This window comes from Mytilus californianus, unplaced genomic scaffold, assembly GCF_021869535.1.
Source record: "Mytilus californianus isolate M0D057914Y unplaced genomic scaffold, xbMytCali1.0.p SCAF_2, whole genome shotgun sequence".
NCBI lineage: Eukaryota > Metazoa > Mollusca > Bivalvia > Mytilida > Mytilidae > Mytilus > Mytilus californianus.
This window is the reverse complement of record NW_026262668.1, coordinates 100,060,885-100,083,126: the sequence shown is the minus strand read 5'-3', so window position 1 is coordinate 100,083,126 and position 22,242 is coordinate 100,060,885. Positions and strand designations below refer to the sequence as shown.

The following is a 22,242-nucleotide window of genomic DNA, read 5'->3' as shown; positions in this document are numbered from 1 at the left end:
CTGCGATTCACCAAATATAGTAATCCTATTGCTTGTAGCAAATGATACATAAACCTAATTAAAACAGCCAAACATTAACAAATGAACCATAATAATGAGTCCAAAATCAAATAAACCCTGCTAGCCAACATGTACAGCTTTCAATCATTATTTACACTTAATTAATGAAAAACCTAACAAAAAAAACTCTCAAAAAATTTCTGAGCAGTAACTCAACAGTGAAAATCAGGTAAGGGACATATATATATATGACAGACAAAACTTCGTAACATTATGTATCTGCATAGCAATAGAATGTAAAAAGCATCCAGTTCTTTAACTTCTAAAAAAACTATAGGTTCTAAAGAGCCTGTGTGGTTGACCTTGATCTAAGTGCATATTCTACAGGGGACACTCTCCAACATTGCTCTTGTCAAATTTTCTCAATTCATAACAGTTTTCAAAATAATGGAAAAAATTTGCATTTTACCCTGTGTTCTATTTTTGGCCATGTCGGCCATCTTCGTTGGCAGGCGGTGTAAGAGGACATATTTTACAAAACAATAGATACTATAATGATGATTGTAGCCAATTCTAGTAAAATTGTACCTACAAGTTTCAGAAGAAAATGCCTGTACCAAGTCAGGAATATGACAGTTGTTATCCAATTATTGTAATTGAGTTCGTGCCAATAAAATATTTGTATTTGTATTTGTATTATATAATTTAAGTTTACCTTTTTAATTCAATTTCTCTTTTGCCTTCAAGGATTTTTTTTTTTTAATTTTAGGACAAAAACACTAATTTATATTGACCAGTTTACTGTCAAGGGGAGTGGGGGTTTCCTGGGGGTTGCAACACCCTTTTTGTTTTAACAAACAATGCATTTGAATGGGGACGAATAGTTGGACCCTCCCCCATTTTATCCTGGGAACCCCTTTTAAAAATGGCTTAATCTACCCCTGAGTGGTCTGGTAGTGGTCAAAAGTAATATGTCTCACATTCTTTCAAGTTGATACATGGTCATGGACATCATAGCCAGAAATTAGTAGTACTTTTGCTAATTAATATTCATAATATGTAAATGAGAATTGTACCACGTGATAATAGTTTGAACTGGACTGGCTTGATATCATTAAAATCTTTAAAACACGGATATTATAAGTTGCCCGTCACAGAGTCCTTGTTTATAGTCACTCTGATATTTCCGTAAAGTTGTCAGGCGGTCAAAATCAAAACAATGAACGCAAATTTAGTGAATTTTTCGTGTTTTCGTGAGTTTATTCTTCTTGAAATAGAGGCATTTTAACTTTACGTGGGAACCTAGAGTTCAACGACTACACATACAAGGTTTGGACTTGCTTATTCTTTGGACATTCAAGTTTCAAGTTTCACCCCGGCAACCTGTATTTCTAATGACCTTGTTAGCCAATTTTCAACACGAAGTTTGCAAATTTGACGTTTCAGCCATTTTAGCCTGTATTTTATACTGCAATGTTAAAAGCCTCTCGCTTCGATTTTTAAAATAGCTCAGGAACCTTGATTTTTGCAACGCCAGTCATTATATTTCGTTTAAATGGTGTATATTGTTGTGTATATTTATTTTCTGCCCCGGCAACCTGTCTATCACTTAAATCAAAGTTAAAACAGACATTTTTTCTAAATTCCCTATCATTTTAATATAATTTCCGTGACCCGTATCCGATTTCTTTAGTATAATATTCAAATAAGCAAAGTGGCGTTGATTTCTGCATATGTCTGAATTAAAAATACATGTGATCACTCTTGCACTGAAATTTGATTCATTTTGGTCGGAATTTAGTGTTTGGGACTTACACAAATAAGGGACATACTGTATACCATTTAGTCACAGCATTATAATGTTCTATAATCTCATCACCAAGTAGGACTCAGTAAAAGGTTAGCGGTCAATTTCTAGGGAGAGTTTGAAAACGGATGTTGACAACTTGTGTATTTCCGGAGACAAGGGCGGATACAGGAAGCAGGACAAATCGCCCCGCTGGCAAATCGCCCCACACCTAATCGCCCACCTTTTCACCAACTCGCCCCACTTTTAAAAAAATCGCCCTAACTGGTTTACCAACTCGCCCCACTTTTTAAAAAATCGCCCCACTTGTGAAAAGGATTAAATCCCGTTAATAGGCTGGCACAGACGCCTGAACAAGAAGAACAACGACGAAAAGCCAGCCTTCTAAACCATCATCAAGAAACTTCACGAAGAAGCACAACTCCTCCAATACAGATCAAGATAGTGTCCGAGGGTAAGCTTACTCGCTACCAGCGCAAGCAAGCCCGCACTAACCAAGCCATCCTATTCAACATGTGGGGGCAGTATATTGCAGGCAGCATATCTACAACCAGACTCTTACGCCAGTGTGGTCGTGTCAACGGTCCAGTCGTGGAAGCAGACAGCTACTGAACTTTCTAATGACAATGTATTCATGTATTCATGTTCTTGTTTCTAGTGCTGACATTTCATCTAGTACTTTTTTTTATGTTATCAGGCCAGTGCTTGTCATAATTGATTTAATGTATGTTTGTTTTAAATGTTATTGTTATGCATACTTATGTAGATGTGAAACCTATCATCTGAGAATAAGATTATGTAAACACACATGATTCTTGACTTATCTTATAAAACATTGAATATATTTACCAGGGAAAAAACGTCACACAAATGCTGATGCTACTTTCTTCCTGTTTTATTTCAACCAAAAGAAAAGAACAAAAAAAAAAGATGCATTTCTAACGTTTTCATAAGTGGGGCGAACTGGAAGGCCTACACTCATTACAGTTTAATCATTTTATTCATAAGTGGGGCTAGTTGGTAGTCATTAATTCTATTCATACTTTTATTTATCAGTGGGGTACGTTGGCAGACATAACTTCAACGGTATTACTTCCTTTTTCATAAGTGTAGAGAGTTGGCACGACTCAATATTAGGATTTTCCTATTTTTCATAAGTGGGGCGAGTTGGCATAACTCAATTTATCATGATTTTTCTATTTTTCACAAGTGGGGCGAGTTTTTTCAAAAATCCAGGTTATTTTGTAGTTTGGTTCATTGCTGTCAAATCTAAGCATTAAATGTTTAGGTAAAAAAAGCTCAAATTTTCAGTTCGGACAAATTCAGATAGTCACCTTTAAAAATTTCTATAAATTTTTCCAATCAACTTGGATTGTCATATAACTCTACAGCTATCTCAATTAAATATTGATCTTACATAATGCCAGGTTGTTTGGTAGTTTGGTTAGTTGCTTTCAAATTTATGGATTTAATTAATAGGTAAAAAAGTGCTAGAATTATCAGTTAAGGGTGAATTCCGATAGTTGCCTTTAAAATTTGTATAATTTTTCCAATTCAACTTGAATTTTCATAAAACTGTACAGCAATATCAATTATATATTGATCTTACAGAATGCCAGGTTGTTCAGAAGATTGGTTTCTTGCTGTGAAATTAATGGATTTAATTAATAGGTTAAAAAGGCTAGAATTTTCAGTATAGGCTAAATTCAGATAGTCACCTTTAAAAATTTCTATAAATTTTTCAAACCAACTTGGATTTTCATATAACTAAGCTACAATTTTCAGTTTAGGCTAAATTCAGATAGTCAACTTTAAAATAATAATTCGTAAAGGTTGGCGAAGTTGGTGAACAGTAATGATTTCGATAATGTTGGCAAATTTGGCAAACAGTAATGATTTCGTGAATGTTGGCGAAATTAGCAAACAGTAATGATTTCGTAAAGGTTGGCGAAGTTGGCAAACTGTTATTATTTCATAAAGGTTGGCGAAGTTGGCAAACTGTTATTATTTCATAAATGTTGTCGAACAGTGGCGAACTTGACGAACAGTAATGATTTCATAAATGTTGGCGAAATTGGCGAACAGTATAATAATTTCGTAAATGTTTGCAAAGTAAGCGAACTGGGCGAACAGTAAATGTTGGTGACGTTGGCGAATAGAACTGGTTTTGTAAAGGTTGGCGACGTTGGCGATGTTGGCGAACAGTAATGATTTCGTAAATGTTGGCGACGTTGGCGACATTGGCGAACAGTAATGATTTCGTAAATGTTGGCGACGTTGGCGACGTTGGCGAACAGTAATGATTTCGTAAAGGTTGGCGACGTTGGCGAACAGTATTGATTTCGTAAAGGTTGGCGACGTTGGCAAACAGTAATGATTTTGTAAATGTTGGCGACGTTGGCGAACAGTAATGATTTCGTAAATGTTGGCGACGTTGGCGAACAGTAATGATTTCGTAAATGTTGGCGACGTTGGCGACGTTGGCGAACATTCACACAATCCTGTACCAGAATGTAATGTCGTAACTACAATCCCGTTCCCTTTTCCCGAATGTGACCTACCGAATTAGACTTATTACCGGGTTTGTACTTACATGAGCAACACGACGGGTACCACATGTGGAGCAGGATCTGCTTACCCATCCGGAGCACCTGAGATCACCCAAGTTTTTGGTGGGGTTCGTGATGCTCAGTCTTTAGTTTTCTATGTTGTGTTTTGTGTACTATTGTTTGTTTGTTGGTCTTTTTCTTTTTTAGCCATGGCATTGTCAGTTTATTTTCTACTTATGAGTTTGAATGTCCCTCTGGTATCTTTCGCTTCTGTTCTATTATTTTCTATTTAGTTGGGAGTTTTCATTTCTTTTCTTGCCACTTTTTTATATATTTTTTCTACAAAACTTAGAAAACCGGATCTCATTACGATAAATGAGCTAAATAGGCTGATTGAAATAGATTAAGTGGAGAAAAATATCATGAATATGTATAAGAGATGATACGAGTACACATTGACAACATGGGTAGACAAATTTGGTTCAGCAGAGGGAATCAAATATCTGACATGAACATCCATATAGCATTGGACATTGCACAAGATTTTTTTCTTTCTAAACTGCTGTTAGAACAGTAATCATTATAGAGTCTAAGGAGTCATGGGATGTACATCAGTTTTATTAAGTAATTAAAGCATGCTTTAAGTTACTGCGAGCATTTCTAAATACGATTTTTTTTGTTACATGTATACTTTTTTTTCGTGTGTAATACCAACCTACAAATAGAATAAATTACAATCGTACACTTTAAAGTCGCATTAATAGTTTTGGTAAGAACAATAAAAATATAAACTTGATTTTAAGAGATATTGTCATTAGTTATATGATAAATTAATTAATTTTTTTAACGTTCGTTATTACCATTCAATGTAGAAACCAACAAATTCTGAATTGTCTAATTTCAGTTCCATTGTGGCTACTTCTTTCAACTGTCGTCTCTTTGAAGTTTTATCCTATTTTTGCTGCTATTAGTTATAAAATTGAGCCGGTTGGGATTGTAACAGGATTAATATATTGCACATATCTGTAAGTATGAAATTAACTTAATCTTTCAAGGCATGTTTGTCCTGGTTTGGATTAACTTTTGGTTCTTTTTGGTTTTGTCAGCTTGTATAAGGTTTTGGACTTTCAAATATCTTTTCCTCGAGCATCACTGAAGAAACATTAATCGTCAAAATGCGCATCTGGTGCAGTAAAACTGTTACCGTTAATGGTATTATGAAATACAACATCACTGAAAACAGAATGGCATATTTACCATATATTTTTAAGTCAAATGCAAAAATTCACCATCTGTCGGACTTTCCAGATGTTTGTTTTGTACCGATCTCAGAAAAAAGTGGAGAAACCGTGTCAGGAGGAATTTGGCATTAACTTGTTGTTCCTATAAAAATGTACTTAAAGCATTGAGACAGGAAAAAAACCAGATGCACAACTCATACGCCAATACCATTCTAATATTGAAAATCAAAATTTCTGTAAGATACTTTAAAGATGACCAAAGAAGATTATATACTGATCATATATCTTTCGATGTCTTCTTAGCTTACTTAATAATAGACCACCTATGATCTATGCATTGCATCTCTAAGTCAGCACCTGCGGTTTTCGATTTTCGTTGCTTTATTATTAATAATGAAATGCAGCTGCCTACACTAAATGTCAACAGAGATGCTTTTTAGTAAATTATATAAAAAAAATACATGAAAACAGTAAAATTTCCAACCTTTCATGCAATCTCTATTTGAAGGATTGGCGAACTCATTTATCAACTTGTACAGCTTGAAATTACTGTAAGTACAATCTAGGCTCACCACATATTCAAATATGTCTATATGACGTCATGATAGTAGAATAGTACAGATCACATTAACTCCGTTCAATAAGAAAGACTAGTTAATTTTTACTATAAAGTAGAAAAGTATTAACAAAAATACTAATCTCCAAGGAAAATTCAAAAAGGGGAATTCATAAAATCTGACAAAATCAAACGTTAGACTCAATCAACCAACGGAACGAATGGAAAAAACTGTTATATTCTTGACTTGGTACAGTCATTTTCCGAAGACAAGTAGACAATACCACAGCAGCAATTAACACGCAGATACCGACGATTTAAGAAACACATCTCATTTAACATAAATTATGTAAGACGATATATTCAATGGGTCACTTTGTTGACCTTTATGTTTCTTCTTTTTTTTTTATTAATATTAAATAACATTATTTTGGGAAAACGTGAGTTTTTACATGGATGTTATTGAAGTTAAGCTATCTTTCAGTAAGTGAGAGAACTCTTAGAGCATTACTTTAAGTCTTTTGTCTTAATGATAGTTTAGTTTTTTGGTTTTTTTTTTCGCTTCGTGTCGCTCTGTCAAAGCCATTTCCATCTGGATTTTACAGTTTGTTTTTATGTTGTGGTGTACACCACTGTCACAAGTTAGGAGGAGGGTTGAGTACTAATAGGCATAGTTAACTTTCAATGTGTGCCTGTCCAAAGTCTGGAGCCTGTATTTCAGAAGTTTTCATTGTTTGCTCTCTCTCATATTTTTTCGTTTATTGTTTTGTCATATATCATTTCCGTTGTTTTTTCGTTTGAATTATATCATATTTTGTTATGTGTAGCTGATTATACGCTATAGGGTTTGCTCATTGTTGAAGACTGTATTGACCTATAGCTGCTAAAATCCGCTTCCCTTGGAGTTGGATAGTTGTCTCATTGGCAATCATAACACATCTCCTTATTTCATATTGTTTTGGAATTATCTACCATTTTTAGTACTTTTTTAAGAAGTAAATGTCATGTCCAGGGCGATCGACATTACGGAGGACGAAATGAAAGATGAATCAACTGTCTTGTAATGTATAATTATATTCAATGTCCTCATGCATGAATGATGGTATCAAACAAACTTTTTGAATATTATAATTTTTACGCCTTGATTCTTGAAATATTGGTCCGATAAATTTGTGGAAACAAAAAAGAACCTGAAATAAAGATATTGGGGTGCAATTTAAAGCATACAAATTAAATCAAGATCAAATATTGAAATCCTTAATTATGAATTTAATCTGACTATGTTGAACCATTTGCATTCTTGCTAAATGAAGAAAAGTCTTAAACAGCACCCATTGATAGTAGCTGTAACAGCCCTTAGATGTTTTAAAGTCCTTTATATTCTGCAAGTTATGGTTTCAAGTGTTTTAATTTTTATGATGTAGAACATTGCATACCATCTGTTTAATTAAAGTAACTCTTCACAGTCTTGCAATGCGTGAAAATCCATAGAAGGCCCATTCATGATATGACATAAAACCCGATCTCCAAATGGAAAGAAGCATGCTCTCATTCAAAACCTTATTATAATATAAAAATAAGGAGATGCGGTATGATTGCCAATGAGACGTACAACTATCCACCAAAGTTCATATGAAGTGGATGTAAGTAATTATAGGCAACCGTACGGCCTCTAACAATGAGAAAAACCCATACCGTATAGCAGGCTTTAAAAGATTCCGACATGAAAAATATGAAACAATTCAATTGAAAAACTAACGGCCTAATTCATAACAAAATAATTTACGAAAAACATATACGTATGACAGACATGAAACAACGACAACCACTGAACTACAGGCTCCTGACTTGGGACAGGCACATACAGAATGTGCCAGGGTTCAACATGTTTGAGGGCGCCAACCTTCCTTTAACATGGGACAGTGGTGTAACAGTACAACATAGGAACAAACGATAAAAATCAGTTGAAAAGAGCTTCTCTCATCAGATTGATACAAAGTAGAAAAACATTTAACAAAAACCCAGACCGGACATGGCAGGGTATTTATACATCCATCATAACACAAAAGACACAAAGTACAGATCTGAGAGTACTAGCAGTTACTGACTATTTAAGACAGTTTTTGGTGAAAACAATGTGTATTAAGTATGGACGTTTTGATATTTGAAGACTGTAAAAGGTAGATTGTACATCTAGCGACGCTATAAATTGTATTACCAAGCAACCAGGAAGGAATCGATACGATGACGATCTTGCAAGCCATTCATAAGGATATGGGCTTAAAATATAACAAGCGGAATATAACAATCAAAGAATTTGAAGTTTATACTTCGGTAAATTAAGATTTTTGTAGTTAAAAAAACATTATTTTTAACAACAATATCAATATCAACCCGCACTCTCCACAATCCTATTTATTGTAATCATAGGGCTAAAATTGTTTTTCAATGTTCAAGTTTGTGCATACAAGGGTTGTTCATGCAGTTTTTAATTATGCATTCAGTATTCACTCAGTACTTGTCTTTACTATCGTAGTCTTATCCCAGTCTTAAACCATACGTACAAGACACCGTTTTCATCTAAGCACCTTCTGTTTACAAAGCATTTTACTTTTAAAGGGCTTAAATCCGAATACATACAGAGAAAACAGATTAATTTCAGGAGACATCTTTTAAAATTAAACAAATTCCTTTGTTTAACCATTTGCGCTTTGTTATGTATTTTGAATATGAATGGAGTAAACTTTAAATATACATTATCCAAATAACCAAAATCAAACCAAAAGTATATCTACAGGTTAGCGAAATAAACACTTACTGTCTTTATGAATTCGATGCATCCGAAGCGCTGATCTGGAATTACCTTCATCAGTAAAGCTCAAAGCTGAACATTTAAATTATAGTCTATCAACTTTGAATGAGGAAGTTAACATTTTGTTTTAAATCAGGAACACATGTTTTTAAAATTTATCCAGCTCTACATTTTTCAGAGACACGTTCTTGACATATGTAGTAGCCTCTGTGACTAAAATTGCACTTTCGTATACAGAAACTTAAACGTGTAGTTTAAATAAAATATGCATGAACGCTAGCAGTGAATTATGACACTGATTTTGGCGCAATTAATAAAATGCCAAATCGAAATCAATTTTCATTTCAGACCGAAGATAGAAGTAGCATTATTACCAGTGTACCAATACTGGTGTGTTATGGCATACTTCTCTGTCATTTTGTGTATCGTGCAGTTGTCAGTTTAAAGACATGTAAAAAATCTGGACATAATGGAGTTAGTTTAACATCTAAAAATTTTCAATAGCAAAGTGCTTATTTGTTCAAAGACATTTTTATAAATCTGTTTATCAGCTAAAATTAATTTGTGTATAAAAATTATTCATCTCACTGTTTCTATAAAAACTTTAAAAGAGAAAGATACTGAAGGGATATTTAAACTCATAAGACGAAAACAATGTCATGGCAAAAAAAAAAAAGAAAAACGACCAAAAGACAAACAGCAGTACACGAAACACAACAAAGAGAAACTAAAGACTGTGAAACACGAACCCCACCAACACCGGGGTGATCTCAGGTACTCCAGGAATGGACATGTGGCACCCGTCACGTTGCTCATGTATGTACAAATACGGTGATAAGTGATTATTTGGTAGGTCACATTAGTGGAAAAAAGAACGGAATTGTAGTTACGAAAATTGGAACATATTTGTCGTCATCTGTGAAACCGATATTCCATAACGGTTCACCAACTATGGCCTCCGTAAAATTAACTAACTTAGCTTAAGATTTTGATACCGAAATGTTGTCAATTAGTGATACTAAGTAAGTGGTTTTCCTCGATTATACAAATATCGCAACCCCACTAAGAAAGAAATGATCCGAGGAGCAAGAAAAAATTCATATGGAGGTAATGATAACTTCGGTCTGTAATGCAAACGTCCATTGTTCATAACGTTCAATAACTGACATATACTGATTTATTCATTAATGTTTGGAAAACATTAAATACCTTTTTATTTAAATGCTTATAAAACAAAACTCGTTAAGGTACCAGGCTTATAATTAAGTACGCCAGACACGCGTTTCGTCTACAAAAGACTCAGCAGTGACGCTGGAATAAAAAAAAGTCAGTTAGCCAAATAAAGTACGGAGTTGAAGAGCGTTGAGGGCCGAACACTTCAAAAGTTTTTCCAAATAAAGCTAAGGTAATCTATTCCTATATGATAGATATGTTTTGTTCATTTCAATTTACTGTTATTGGTTTACAATTTACAATTTTTTAAATAAAACAATAATTACATACTTTAATAAATTTGTACATGTGAACCTTTAAATCCGTTGTCAGTGCATTCTTATCATTATTGCTTCTGCATGATGCGTCTTTAGCAACCTGTGACACAGCTTGTCAGTTTTAGTTACGAAAGGACATATGTAAAATGGTTGTTAAAAAGCAACGGTGAAAATGCTCCAATTGGAATTGGTAATGTTCAAGAAACTAATGTTGGAGCTTATCAGTAAGTAATACAAATTAATCTGCTATATATCCGTATTTTTTAAATGAAAATACATTTTGTTAATTTCTTGCGTCTGAAGCTTTTTTCTGGATTTACCGTAATCAGGAACGCTCAAACCAAAACCAATCGACAGCAAATGAAGTATATGTTATAGTACACATTAAGTAGGATCCAAAATCATCCAAGTACAAATTCCTATATGTACTAGTAGAAATTTGAGTTCTGATTTATACTTATTCAAATCCAGTACAAATCGGTATTCCAATATCTATACTAGTAGACATTAGAATATTAAGATGTATACTAGGATGATTCTGGATTCTGGATTGTACTAAATTCCTAGTAGGTGTCAATGACAGACGATTGATGACGTTGGAGTCTGCATTTATCTAAGAAATGACTATTGCTTTAAACAAAATACAAATTTAATATAATACAAATTTACAAAAAATATAATAAAATATAATAAAATAGCACTGTTAAATGTTCGACGAGTTTACTGGTAAATGCCCAAGTTTTGTTAAAATATACTTTTTCACTTTTTTGGTCTTTTGGAAAATGTTGTTTGTACTGTGTTTAGACCCCTCTACCAGGAAATTTGTTTTGCATGCACACGTATAAAAATTGCGGTTTTTATCAAACGCAATCATAGGTTTGATCGTTGTTTTCAATTTATACTTATTTATATTTTTTCGTTTGGGCTTATATTATATTTGCCTTCGGGTTTACATAATTCGTTCATCCTATTTCGACTCTTCAAAATTCAAGAGTCAATCCTAAATTGAGGTAAATTATATGGCCTTCTAAATACCGTTTCGATTCCTAACATCACTGAAGAGACATTAATTGTCGAAATCCGGATATGGTGTACAAATTTTTGAACCTTTTGTTTGCTGTATACCATCTTTTATATATATTGAGGTAAATTTTATGGCCTTCAAAATACCGTTTCGATTCCTAACATCACTGAAGAGACATTAATTGTCGAAATCCGGATATGGTGTACCAATTTTTGCACCTCATGTTTGCGGTATACCATCTTTTCCGCAAGTTTATTGTTTTCTGTTTGGTATTAAATTATTAATTATGATCCATTTCGTAACATCTGGTGATCCGTTTATTTGGCAAACGTCATGGCAGTCAGCAGTGTTTAAGAACATTCGTTGTTCGACCTGCTAGTCTAATGCGTTTTGTTAAAATATACTTTTTCACTTTTTTGGTCTTTTGGAAAATGTTGTTTGTGCTGTATTTACACAATCTTTTAGACTCATATATATATATTTTTGCACCTCATGTTTGCGGTATACCATCTTTTCCGCAAGTTTATTGTTTTCTGTTTGGTATTAAATTATTAATTATGATCCATTTCGTAACATGGAAAGCATATATTTGAACTCTCTGTTGTAATTAGTCATATAACCTATGTCGTGTTTAACACATATTTAGAATTGTGCAAGCGTCTTACCTGATGTTCGGTTTGACATTTTTATTGTATAAATTTCAAGATTTGTATAGTTTAATCTAAGTAGACTGATATATGATTCATTCAACATCACAATCATATTTACTGATGAAGGATATCTGTTATCCGAAATATTTATAAATAATTACATTTATAGTTCCTTTTTTTGTTATTGGTGTTGTTGTGTACACTTTTTAGGCGTTTATATATATATATATATATACAAGTCTAAATTGAAAACAACGTTCAAACCTATGATTGCGTTGGATAAAAACCGCAATTTTTATACGTGTGCATGCAAAACAAATTTCTTGTTAGAGGGGTCTAAATACAGCACAAACAACATTTTCCAAACGACCAAAAAAAAGTGACAAAGTATATTTTAACAAAACGCATTTGACTAACAGGTCAAACAACAAATGTTCTTAAACCCTGCTGACTGCCATTGGCGATTGCCAAATAAACGGATCACCGATGTAATAAATGGATCGTAATTATAAATTATATATATAATTGTCGAAATCCGGATATGGTGTACTAATTTTTGCACCTTTTGTTTGCGGTATACCATCTTTTCCGCAAGTTTATTGTTTTCTGTTTGGTATTAGATTTATATGTAAGATCCATTTTTTACATCTGGTGATCAATTTATTTGGCAATCGCCAATGGCAGTCAGCAGGGTTTAAGAACATCAGTTGTTCGACCTGTTAGTCAAATGCGTTTTGTTAAAATATACTTTTTCACTTTTTTGGTCTTTTGGAAAATGTTGTTTGTGCTGTATTTAGACCCCTCTTCCAAGAAATTTGTTTTATATGCACACGTATAGAAATTGCGGTTTTTATCCAACGCAATCATAGGTTTGAACGTTGTTTTCAATTTAGACTTGTTTATATATATATATATATATAAAAACTTTAACACAATTTTCCATACGTTTCGGCCATAAACGGCCTTCTTCATTGGAATAAATTACAACATTGAAACAACAATTACATCTCTTGGATACATTACGTTATAATAACTACTATGACGTTCATTTGCCGTGTTTTTTTCTATTTTTCATCAATATTTTCACTATCGTTCATACATTGTGTTGAGTCCATCAGGCTCTAAAGTTTTTAATTTTTTTATCCAAAGCGCTTCTTTAGTTTTTCTGTAAATTTCTGTTCCAAATACTCTTTCTATGGCGGTAACTTTTAAATTTTTCATCGAATGATTATGCTGAATGAAGTGGTTTGCTACCGGATCATCTGCAATTTTTATACGTGTGCATGCAAAAAAAAAATTCTTGTTAGAGGGGTCTAAATACAACACAAACAACCTGTTTCAAAAGACTAAAAATGTGAAAAAGTATATTTTAACAAAACGCATTTGACTAACAGGTCGAACAACAAATGTTCTTAAACCCTGCTGACTGCCATTGGCGATTGCCAAATAAACGGATCACCGATGTAATAAATGGATCTTAATTATAAATTTAATACTAAACAGAAAACAATAAAATTGCGGAAAAGATGGTATACCGCAAACAAAAGGTGCAATGGTTTTTGTACACCATATCCGGATTTCGACAATTAATGTCTCTTCAGTGATGTTAGGCATCGAAACGGTATTTTGAAAGCCATACAATTTACCTCAATTTAGGATAGACTCTTGAATTTTGAGGAGTCAAAATAGGATGAACGGATCATATAAACCCGAAGGCAAATATAATACAAGCCCAAACGAAAAAATATAAAAAAGTCTAAATTGAAAACAACGTTCAAACCTATGATTGCGTTGGATAAAAACCGCAATTTTTATACGTGTGCATGCAAAAAAAAAATCTTGTTAGAGGGGTCTAAATACAGCACAAACAACATTTTCCAAAAGACTAAAAATGTGAAAAAGTATATTTTAACAAAACGCATTTGACTAACAGGTCGAACAACAAATGTTCTTAAACCCTGCTGACTGCCATTGGCGATTGCCAAATAAACGGATCACCGATGTAATAAATGGATCTTAATTATAAATTTAATACTAAACAGAAAACAATAAACTTGCGGAAAAGATGGTATACCGCAAACAAAAGGTGCAAAGGTTTTTGTACACCATATCCGGATTTCGACAATTAATGTCTCTTCAGTGATGTATATATATGAAGGCGAATAAATAAAGTCACACTGTGACAGTAGGATCAAGGGTATCCATAAAAAAGTATGAATCTGGATATAATGCCACTTTTAACACTTTATTACAAACAAAAATGGTAAAATACAGCAACTTTCGTGATTTTTGTTTTACTTATAACACAACTGTTGACTTATATCAGTGTTGATAAAAATTGTTGGATTGTGTTAGCGGATTTGGGTCTTGGTAATTTGGAAATTTCAAACTGAATTTGGTATGATATTCTTGTCTTTAAATTTTATTTTGATATCAACAGCAACGAATATTCAATATTGTGTTCACCACCAACCCTAATATCAATTATACATGATTAAGTTAAAGTGTGCAAGACGTTTTATACAAAACACTGATAGTATGTCTAGTGGTGTTCCATGATGACAACCGTCTTGGATTTCAATTTGGCACCAAAAACTCAAAACTAGTATCATCAAAGTATTATTTATTCAAGATTAAGTTTACAGGTTTGAGACAGGATCTGAAAAGGCCCCATGTGGATTCATTTCCAATGTGGTTCTATGTTTAATTATGTTCCACAGTCTGGGCATCCTTCTTTGATTTTAAGAAGGGTACCAAAACTCAAAAATAGCAGAGGAACACTTCATTTAGCTCTAGTGTATCATTTGGTATAATGTGTGTGCTTCTGAGAAGCTGTTAGTATGCATTTTCCATATAGTTCTTCTATGTTTCATTATGGTGGTCATTTCATAGTTTGGTTAAGTATTAAAACACCCGAAAACTAGTAAAAGATTACCCTAGTATCAGTAGTGCAAAATTTGACTTAATGTGTGTTACAGTTTCTGAAGAGATGATATGTAAAGTAATGTGCGATATGAACTGGTACAATTGGGAATGTATTTCTACGCAGTCTATGTTGTAATAGCTTAACTTTCGTCACCTGTGAAATTTTAGTTTTTCACCAGTTAATATCGCACATTACTTTTCTTTTTACATACATATCTATACATTCTATGTTGTAAATATTTAACATACGTCATTTTTGAAATTTTACAATTATACAAGCGTTGTTCGGTTTTTAACAGTATAACGATAAACAATGTTTTAGTTAAATCAGAAGAGATTGATATTAACGTCATTATAATCATATTGATGGATGATATCTGTTATCCCAAATATTTATAGATACTTACATTATTTATTTCCTTTTTCTAATATTGGTTTAGTTTTGTACACTTTTTCAGGCCTATATATAATTTATTTACCCGAAGATATTGGAATTCCGATTTGTACTAGAAGTATTCTGGATCCTACTGAATTCCAATTTGTACTGTAAATTATACATGTACATACTTATAAACTTTAGGTGTAAATATATGATGTGTCAGTCTGCAATATATTTTTTAAGATACTAGTATCAAATGAAATATTTCCAAAGTTAAATTAATTTGAAAAATATTCATCTATACAGTTAAACGAAAATGTAACAACAAAATAATATAAAACAAACGATTGAATTTTTAGGAGGTTTGAATCATACAGAACTGGAATGATGAAAAGACTAAATGATAGTGCACCGCTAAGAACATCTCCAAGAGTTATTTTCACCTTTGTAGTATCAACACTAATACTGCTGCAGGTAAATAACTAGGTTTTGTCTTCTCTATTTTATGACATCAAAGATGAAAAGCACACACTATCATTTTAATCATTCGTTTGATTAACACAGGTCATACTCAATCTTTCGAAATTTAAATTATTTCAGTTGAGCATAACCTTATGTCTCTTGTATCAACCACTTCGAAGATATGCAGTGGTGTTGGTGAATAACTTGAATTCAACAGCTTTACTTGATGGCAATCTTTTTCTTCAAGTTACTGATGGTAAGGAATGCTATGATATAGGTAGTATATTTGTATTATTTTTGTATTATATTTAAATCCGAGTACGCAAATACACACATCAAAATCAAGCGAACCTTTAACGGAGTTGGATAAAGCGTGTATCACTTGTCTTACGATTCCAATGTCACAGTAGCAGGTGTCAGGGAATGCATTAATTTGCGTTTCTTGAGAACTGTAAGAACAGATTGCCTTGGCCGTACAACATTTAGGAATTTTCGGCTTTAAATGCTCTTCAACGTTTTTTTTATTTGGCCTTCTAAATGTTTTAATTCGAGCACCACTGATGTGTTTTATGTAGATGAAACACGTGTCTGGTGTAACATATTATAGGCCTGGTATCTTTGATGAGTTTTTAGTAAATAGGAAATTACACATAATAATAATTGACCGAAATAGTTTTAGTTTAAAAGTAAAGTTACCTTTCTCAATCTGATTTATACGCAATTGTTTAAATATATATATACATTTTTGCATATATTAGTCAACGATCTTTCATACGAGGTCGTTGGACCGTTATGAAAAACGATACTGTACATAATTAGTAAATTATATATAAATTTTAAACAACACAAACATAAAAAAGGGAAACAGTAAATACATGTGTCAATAAATATCTTGGATAATAGATATCCTTCATCAGTAGGATGTAAAATGAATCTTATTAATCTTTTCTTATTTTTCCTGAAACAATTTTGAACGTTATAAGAATTAAAACCCGAATCCCACTTGTATAAATCTAAAATCTCAAAAGTTCACTCAATTTAATATTTACAACAGAAGCCTCCTAAACGAAACTAACACATCCAGCTGCGGTGATTAGCACTGCGTAATTTGAACAACACCTTTTCATTGATTGCATTTGGTGCTAACTTTTATAATTTTCTTATCCAAAATCGTTCCCGAGTGATTTTTATCTTCCCAATAAACTCATCATAGATACCAGGATTAAATTTTGTATTTACGCCATACGCGCGTTTCGTCTACAAAAGACTCATCAGTGACGCTCGAATTCAAACAAGTTAAAAACCCCAAATAAAGCACGAAGTTGAAGAGCATTGAGGATTAAAATTCCTAAAAGTTTTGCCAAATACAGCTAAGGTAATCTATCCTGAGGTAGAAAAGCCTTAGTACTTCAAAATTTCAAAAGTTTTGTAAACAGTTAATTTATAAATATGACCATATCAATGATAATTCATGTCAGCACAGAAATGCTGACTACTGGGCTGGTGATACCCTCGGGGACTTAAAACTCCACCAGCAGTGGCATCGACCCAGTGGTTGTAAATAAACTCATCATAGATACCAGGATTAAATTTTGTATTTACGCCAGACGCGCGTTTCGTCTACAAAAGCCTCATCAGTGACGCTCGAATCCAAACAAGTTAAAAAAGCCAAATAAAGCACGAAGTTGAAGATCATTGAGGACCAAAATTCCTAAAAGTTTTGCCAAATACAGCTAAGGTAATCTATTCCTGAGGTAGAAAAGCCTTAGTACTTCAAATTTTCAAAAGTTTTGTAAACAGTTAATTTATAAATATGACCATATCAATGATAATTCATGTCAGCACAGAAGTGCTGACTACTGGGCTGGTGATACCCTCGGGGAATTAAAACTCCACCAGTAGTGGCATCGACCCAGTGGTTGTAAATAAACTCATCATAGATACCAGGATTAAATTTTGTATTTACGCCAGACGCGCGTTTCGTCTACAAAAGACTCATCAGTGACGCTCGAATCCAAACAAGTTAAAAAAGCCAAATAAAGCACGAAGTTGAAGAGCATTGAGGACAAAAATTCGTAAAAGTTTTGCCAAATACAGCTAAGGTAATCTATTCCTGAGGTAGAAAAGCCTTAGTACTTCAAAATTTCAAAAGTTTTGTAAACAGTTAATTTATAAATATGACCATATCAATGATAATTCATGTCAGCACAGAAGTGCTGACTACTGGACTGATGATACCCTCGGGGAATTAAAACTCCACCAGCAGTGGCATCGACCCAGTGGTTGTAAATAAACTCATCATAGATACCAGGATTAAATTTTGTATTTACGCCAGACGCGCGTTTCGTCTACAAAAGACTCATCCAAACAAGTTTAAAAACCCAAATAAAGCACGAAGTTGAAGAGCATTGAGGACCAAAATTCCTAAAAGTTTTGCCAAATACAGCTAAGGTAATCTATTCCTGAGGTAGAAAAGCCTTAGTACTTCAAAATTTCAAAAGTTTTGTAAACAGTTAAATTATAAATATGACCATATCAATGATAATTCATGTCAGCACAGAAGTGCTGACTACTGGACTGGTGATACCCTCGGGGAATTAAAACTGCACCAGCAGTGGCATCGACCCAGTGGTTGTAAATAAACTATTGGCCGTTGTCAATGATGGTAATAATCAATCGATTGAGAGCTGCCTTAATTTGGTTAGGGGAACTCAAATGTCGACTGCGAGGAAGATTTGGCTTACATTCATAGTCATTACAATGGCCGTTCAAACGTTCATGAAATGGCTGTTCTGACTAACCAACATAATTTTTGCCACTTTACACTATAGAATATACACAGTATATGTAGCCTTGCAAGTAACGTTGCAAAATATGGGGTATTGCGTACCAGTGGAGTGACATTTAAAATTCTGGGTATGCAGTATTTCCTTGCAAGTTAGTCATCCTTTGTTCCCACAAACCTTGCATGTGCTTGCTGACGAAGAGGATTAATCAGCTCTCACCAGCAAGTATTTAAAACTTTTGGGCCTACTAAAAGCCAGTACGGATGAGTCGGGGAAGATCTTTGACCATAGTTTAATTTGTTTTTCGATTTTTTTCTAATTTCCAAGGATAAGGTGTGATAATTTTTCAAATTTAGGATTATAATTCAGCCCAAACGGAACTTTTTTGTTGACATTTTTTCTCTTTAAATTGTAAAACTTTATCTCGGCTGATGGTGTTAGCACGAGAGAAACATTTATCAATACTTTTATCTGTAACCCCGATTTTTAAAGGTGACCGCGATGGAGAGGGTTCAATGATTCAATTTTTCTTAAGATAATGAGTTGTATCTCGTGTGTTGGATGGTATATTTTCTACGTCTGGTCTTAAATGAGGTCAATAAATTCTGATATTTTCTCTGTATGGTGTTCATTGGAGGAAACTATTGGTCTATCTGGATTGTTGACACTCTGTATTTTGGGCAGAAAAAAGAAAGAGGTTTGAGGTATTCATTTGTGTCTTCATTTATATTGCTCTGTTCACAAATGGTGACTTTTTTGTTGAATTAAGGAGTTAGGTTTATCTTTCTTTTTATGAACTTCAAAAATGTTCGTTTTATGTGACGCCATCAGTCCTTGTCATCTAATTTGTGACGTCGCTATAGCCATTCAGATAAAATGTCACAATTGAATATTGACCAATGAAGAACTGAAATCAAACTTACCCCACTTTAAACACATTGTATCTCGGCTATATTTCTTCTTTTTTCCAATTTGATTTACGTTTGGGTTTTTTTCTAAATTCATCATGAGATCAGACCATTAAGTAATTCTAAAATACAAAGAGATGCATATTAAGATTCTGGTAAACCACCTAAAAATTAGTGAGGTATCATCAGCTATTGTGACATCAAAAATTCTGAGTCTTCAATGGTAATACCTTTTTCGTTTTTTTTTTCGGTAGTATTCCTAAAATTCCAGCACATAACAAAATCTCCTTAGCTGGAACCTCTCTGGATTGTAAAAAAAATCAGCTGAAAGATAATTATTCTGTGTTACCGCTGATATGGTATTTGTATAGAAAGCTTTGATACAGTGTTTTATGGAATTTCCAAAGTTGAAATAATCAAGAAGTTTTTATATGAAAATCCAGGAGATGGAATTAAAAGCTTTTTTTCAAAATCAACGAGAAAGAGAATCCTTGGATATTATTTTCTTCAGTCTAGTGGAGTAAATCATATATCATTCAGGTATTCTCACCAATAAATATACCATGTTTAAATTCGGTCTAGTCATTAATGATTATAATTGATATATCTGCATTGCAACTTGATGCTTATTAATGAACAGTGTATAAAAGACTGATTGGACGCCAAATTTTCATGTATTGCGTTGGTCACCTTTATGGTGCAAGTAAAAATATCTTGTTTTGTGTAATAGATATTTCACCTTGATTATAGATATATATATTATTTTATTGATCTATGAACAAATTTCCCGATATTCATCCCAAAAAAAAATTTAAATTCATTTATGTATCCATCAGATCCAGGGCTTTTCTCATTTTCTTTCTTTTAATTGCATCAGTCAACTCTAAAAATGTTATTTCTCCTTCTATAGACTCTCATACTTTCTGATGGTTTGAGTATATTATTATTGGGTATATCATTATCTAAATTAATAGAATTTATTGTCTCTTTGTTGGAATATAGATTTTTGTATTGTTTTTTATTTTCAATTATATTTCCTGATTCAAATCAACTAAATTAGGAATTGTTTTATTTACAAAAATGTTTCGGTTTCTCCCCTTCTTCTACCCGTTGTGTCTTTGGCCTTATATACTGACCCCTCAATTTATTTTGTCTAAGAATTTTTAGATCTGTTTTTCTGTTTGTGATATTTTCTCTAATTTGATTTTATCTTCAGCTAGTAAATGTTCTAATATATTAGTTTCTTTCTTTTTACATAAAGCATATGATATTGTTTCCCACTTATTTCAGTCAGTAATGCTTCTAAAAATAAATGATCACTAATTATGAACTCGATATCACTAGAATCTACTAAAGCTAGGTTTTCTCTGTTTTATACATGAGACGCATATTGCTCTTCAGTTTTACCTATAACCTCTTTAACAATATAAACATATTCTGAAACATACAAAAGGGAATCGATAAAATTCCATTAACCCCTCCCGACAATTTAGTTTTAGTTGTAAAATAAAACGTGAGTATCTTATCTATAACCTTTTTGTATCTTTATGTCATGTATATTTTGGTAAAAGCTCTGTGAAACTTTAAAGAAATCTAGTCTGGCCTGTTTTATAAGGGTTGGTTTCCTCCAAGTATACCTTATACTTTCTAGATATTATTCGCTAAAGGGATCAATTAAATTGTAAATTTACTATATATCTAGACTTGTTCTTTGGCTTTTGAATTATAATGTTTCGGTAATCAATAGTATCCAAGTCTAGATTATAATCTCCTATTACAATGACAGTCTGATTATTTAATTCCTCAATTACTTCACCAACTTTGTCATAAAATTCAGGGTATCACTATTTGGACCATATAATGTAATTAAAGTAAAATTATTATCTTCAATTTTAATATTCAATCTTAAGAAGTTAATATTTGATCCTTTTCACTTTGTAAAATTTTATATTCAAAGTTATTATTAAATAACATGACCACTCCTCTTTCGTTTGAAGAAGAGGAACTAAAGACATATTCTCCAACACATTGATTCTTGATAGATTGCTTGTCTTTCTCAGAAAAGTGTGTATCTTGAAGACATTTTTTGGTTTTAAGATAATCTAAAAAATCTAGACAATCTGAATAAGATATAAATTGATTTATGAGTAAATAAGCTGCACTCAGCATATAGATATAAGAAGATGTGGTATGAGTGCCAATGAGACAACTATCCATCCAAGTCACAATTTGTAAAAGTAAACCATTATAGTTCAAAGTACGGCCTTAAACACGGAGCATTGGCTCACACCGAACAGCAAGCTATAAAGGACCCTAAAAATGACTAGTGTAAAACCATTCAAACAGGAAAAACCAACGGTCTAATCTATATAAAAAACGAGAAACGAGAAACACTTATGAACCACATCAACAAACGACAACCACTGAACATCAGGTTTCTGACTTAGGATAGGTGCAAACAAATGCAGCGGGTTTAAACGTTTTAATAGGCGCCAACCTTCACCCTACCTGAAACAATAGTGTAACATCACAACATAGAAAGACACACTATAAAATATCAATTGATCAAAAGACATATTAACAAAAACAAGTGAACATACACTGAACGAAAAAATTTGATCTATGACACAATATAAATGCAAAATTAATAAAA

The 22,242-nt window shown here is 32.9% G+C and overlaps 1 protein-coding gene across 2 annotated transcripts in view; it reads left to right on the top strand.

The window, feature by feature from the left end:
- Positions 1-22,242, top strand: part of LOC127730574 (stimulated by retinoic acid gene 6 protein-like) — a 45,427-nt gene that overhangs the window by 5,766 nt on the left and 17,419 nt on the right. The window contains exons 5-9 of one of the 2 annotated variants that reach the window (XM_052239024.1): positions 5,261-5,381; positions 6,106-6,148; positions 9,314-10,679; positions 15,793-15,907; positions 16,034-16,151. In XM_052239024.1, the coding sequence (XP_052094984.1) occupies positions 15,818-15,907; positions 16,034-16,151 (208 nt within the window). In that variant the 5' untranslated portion in view covers positions 5,261-5,381; positions 6,106-6,148; positions 9,314-10,679; positions 15,793-15,817. Of the gene's footprint in view, positions 1-5,260; positions 5,382-6,105; positions 6,149-7,007; positions 10,680-15,792; positions 15,908-16,033; positions 16,152-22,242 lie in introns of those variants that run through there. The other variant, XM_052239025.1, reaches the window with a different exon arrangement.